Genomic DNA, 1,968 nt, shown 5'->3' with positions numbered 1-1,968 from the left:
GACTTGTATACACAGCGCTGCTCCCTGGTTCCTCCCCTATTTCTTATCCTTTCATACTTAATTTGGGTGTCATTTCTTCCAAGACACTCTCCTGAAACTAAGTGAGGTGACAACTTCTCCCCAGGTCCCCTGTGGCTGGTGGACAGGAGGAGGCCTCATGCTCCGTCCTGTTTCTCCAGACCCGTGTCCTGGCCGTAGCGGTACAGTTGCTGCTCACCCAGTGCATGTTGAAAAGCACGTTTTTCTACTCGTCCAAGAGAGCCAGTCCTTGGGTCCCCTGCACAGGTTATGAGTAAATTGAAGGCCACGTTAAATAATAGGACCTGCACAGATGGCCCTGTTTGCCGTTACAACAGTTCAGTTTGCAAGGTGTTATATGCTCCAGAAGGTGACTAATTTGATGTATTGTAACAGTGTGTGTGTGTTATTTTACACGAATACATTTTATTTATTTACTTACTTTCTTTTGATTTCAAGACAGACAACGAGAGGATATTCTCACAGCACCTTCAGAACAGACTGCTTCCTGACCACACGTACTCGGTGGTCTCCGGAGGCGATCCGCTGTGCATCCCGGAGCTCACCTGGGAACAGCTGAAGCAGTTTCACGCCACTCACTATCACCCGAGTAACGCTAGGTAATATTTGGTTTTGAAAGTTTCCTGGTGGATTTTTATGAGTTGATTTGTTTGCTTTTTTACACTAAATGACATGGCTTTTTTCACATTTAGCAAAGAAACGTTTGCTTAAGAAATATGTGAGTCTAGATAAGATCTGTTGCTTAAGTTTGTCCCTGTCTGATTTACCGGGACAGTCAAGTAGACCATCTGCAGCGGTAGCTCCGTATGGTGGCTGCAGGCTCAGCGGGCAGAGTCCCGGCCCCACCTCCTCACCTCCAGGTCCCAGCTCTGTCACAAGTAGAGTGCGACCGCATGGGCGGCACCCACCTCGCAGGACTGACCGATACAGGATGCGCAAAGCGCTGAGCCCCGTCCTTGGTGCATGGAAGTGCTCTGTGAACAGGGCATGCAGTTTTTGAACTTTACATACTTTCTGATGAATTTCTTGTTTTTTATATCACTAATAATAAAACACTAATAATTATATTTACAAAGAAATGCAATGTCAAGTCATATTTGCATGATTATTTTATGTAAAAAATTAAATTTTTAACCATGAAAACTTTCAAGCATGCAGAAAAGTAGAGACTCGAATAATAAACCCCCTGATGCTTATCACATAAATAATCTTTTTCTTTGCTGAGGATTTTTTAAATAAATTGCAGATGCCATCATAATCATTTACCCTAAGTACTTGAACTTGTTGCCCTAAAACACGAAATATTTTCTTACGTAAGATAATACCATATTCACGTTCAACAGAGTAAAACATACTTTCTTAAAACCACCTATTTCTTATTCCATATTCAAATTTTCCGGTTGTCCCCAAAATGTTTGATCCAAATGAGGCCCACATGTCATGTCTTGTCAGCCCTTGGGCACCCACTTGTGGGGTGTGATCAAGTGGACTTTATTTATTTATTTTTATGCTCAAATTGTCCCAGCTGTGGCCCGTGGGGGTTCCTTTCTGACAGTGTTCGATCCTCAGGAATTTCTTTGGTTTCCACACCCCGAGGCCTCCCCGACGCCTGCACACCCGGCTCTTCCTGTCTCAGAGCTGCGGGAGTCCGTGATCTCTGTGGCTAGCGGAGAAGGCCGTGAGAGGCCGGCATGCGGACGTTGCGGCGCTGATCACCACTGGATCGTCTGAGCCCAGAGCGCAAAGCTTGTGTCTGAGCCCTTGAGTGCAAAATTTTTTCCCTGAATCTTAACCATACGGCGCAGTTAGAGAAAGATCAACTCTGTCATTGTAACTTTTCCTCTGGTTGAATAACCGTTAGCTTAAAACGTGTGTAACCTAAAATCTGTAGCCTAAAATTGACTTTTGTGAAAAACTTGGTCATTTGGA

The 1,968-nt window shown here is 44.4% G+C and overlaps 1 protein-coding gene across 1 annotated transcript in view; it reads left to right on the top strand.

Annotated features, from left to right (window-relative positions):
* Positions 1 to 1,968, top strand: part of PITRM1 (pitrilysin metallopeptidase 1) — a gene marked incomplete at its 5' end in the record, with an annotated part of 54,801 nt that overhangs the window by 18,562 nt on the left and 34,271 nt on the right. The window contains one exon of the mRNA XM_012664896.1: positions 478 to 638. Coding sequence (XP_012520350.1) covers positions 478 to 638 — 161 coding nt within the window. The remainder of the gene's footprint in view (positions 1 to 477; positions 639 to 1,968) is intronic.

Source organism: Propithecus coquereli, unplaced genomic scaffold (genome assembly GCF_000956105.1).
Source record: "Propithecus coquereli isolate 6110/MARCELLA unplaced genomic scaffold, Pcoq_1.0 Scaffold94, whole genome shotgun sequence".
In the NCBI taxonomy this organism is placed as follows: Eukaryota; Metazoa; Chordata; class Mammalia; order Primates; family Indriidae; genus Propithecus; species Propithecus coquereli.
The sequence above is the reverse complement of the archived record's forward strand: the minus strand, read 5'-3'. Positions and strand labels throughout refer to the sequence as shown.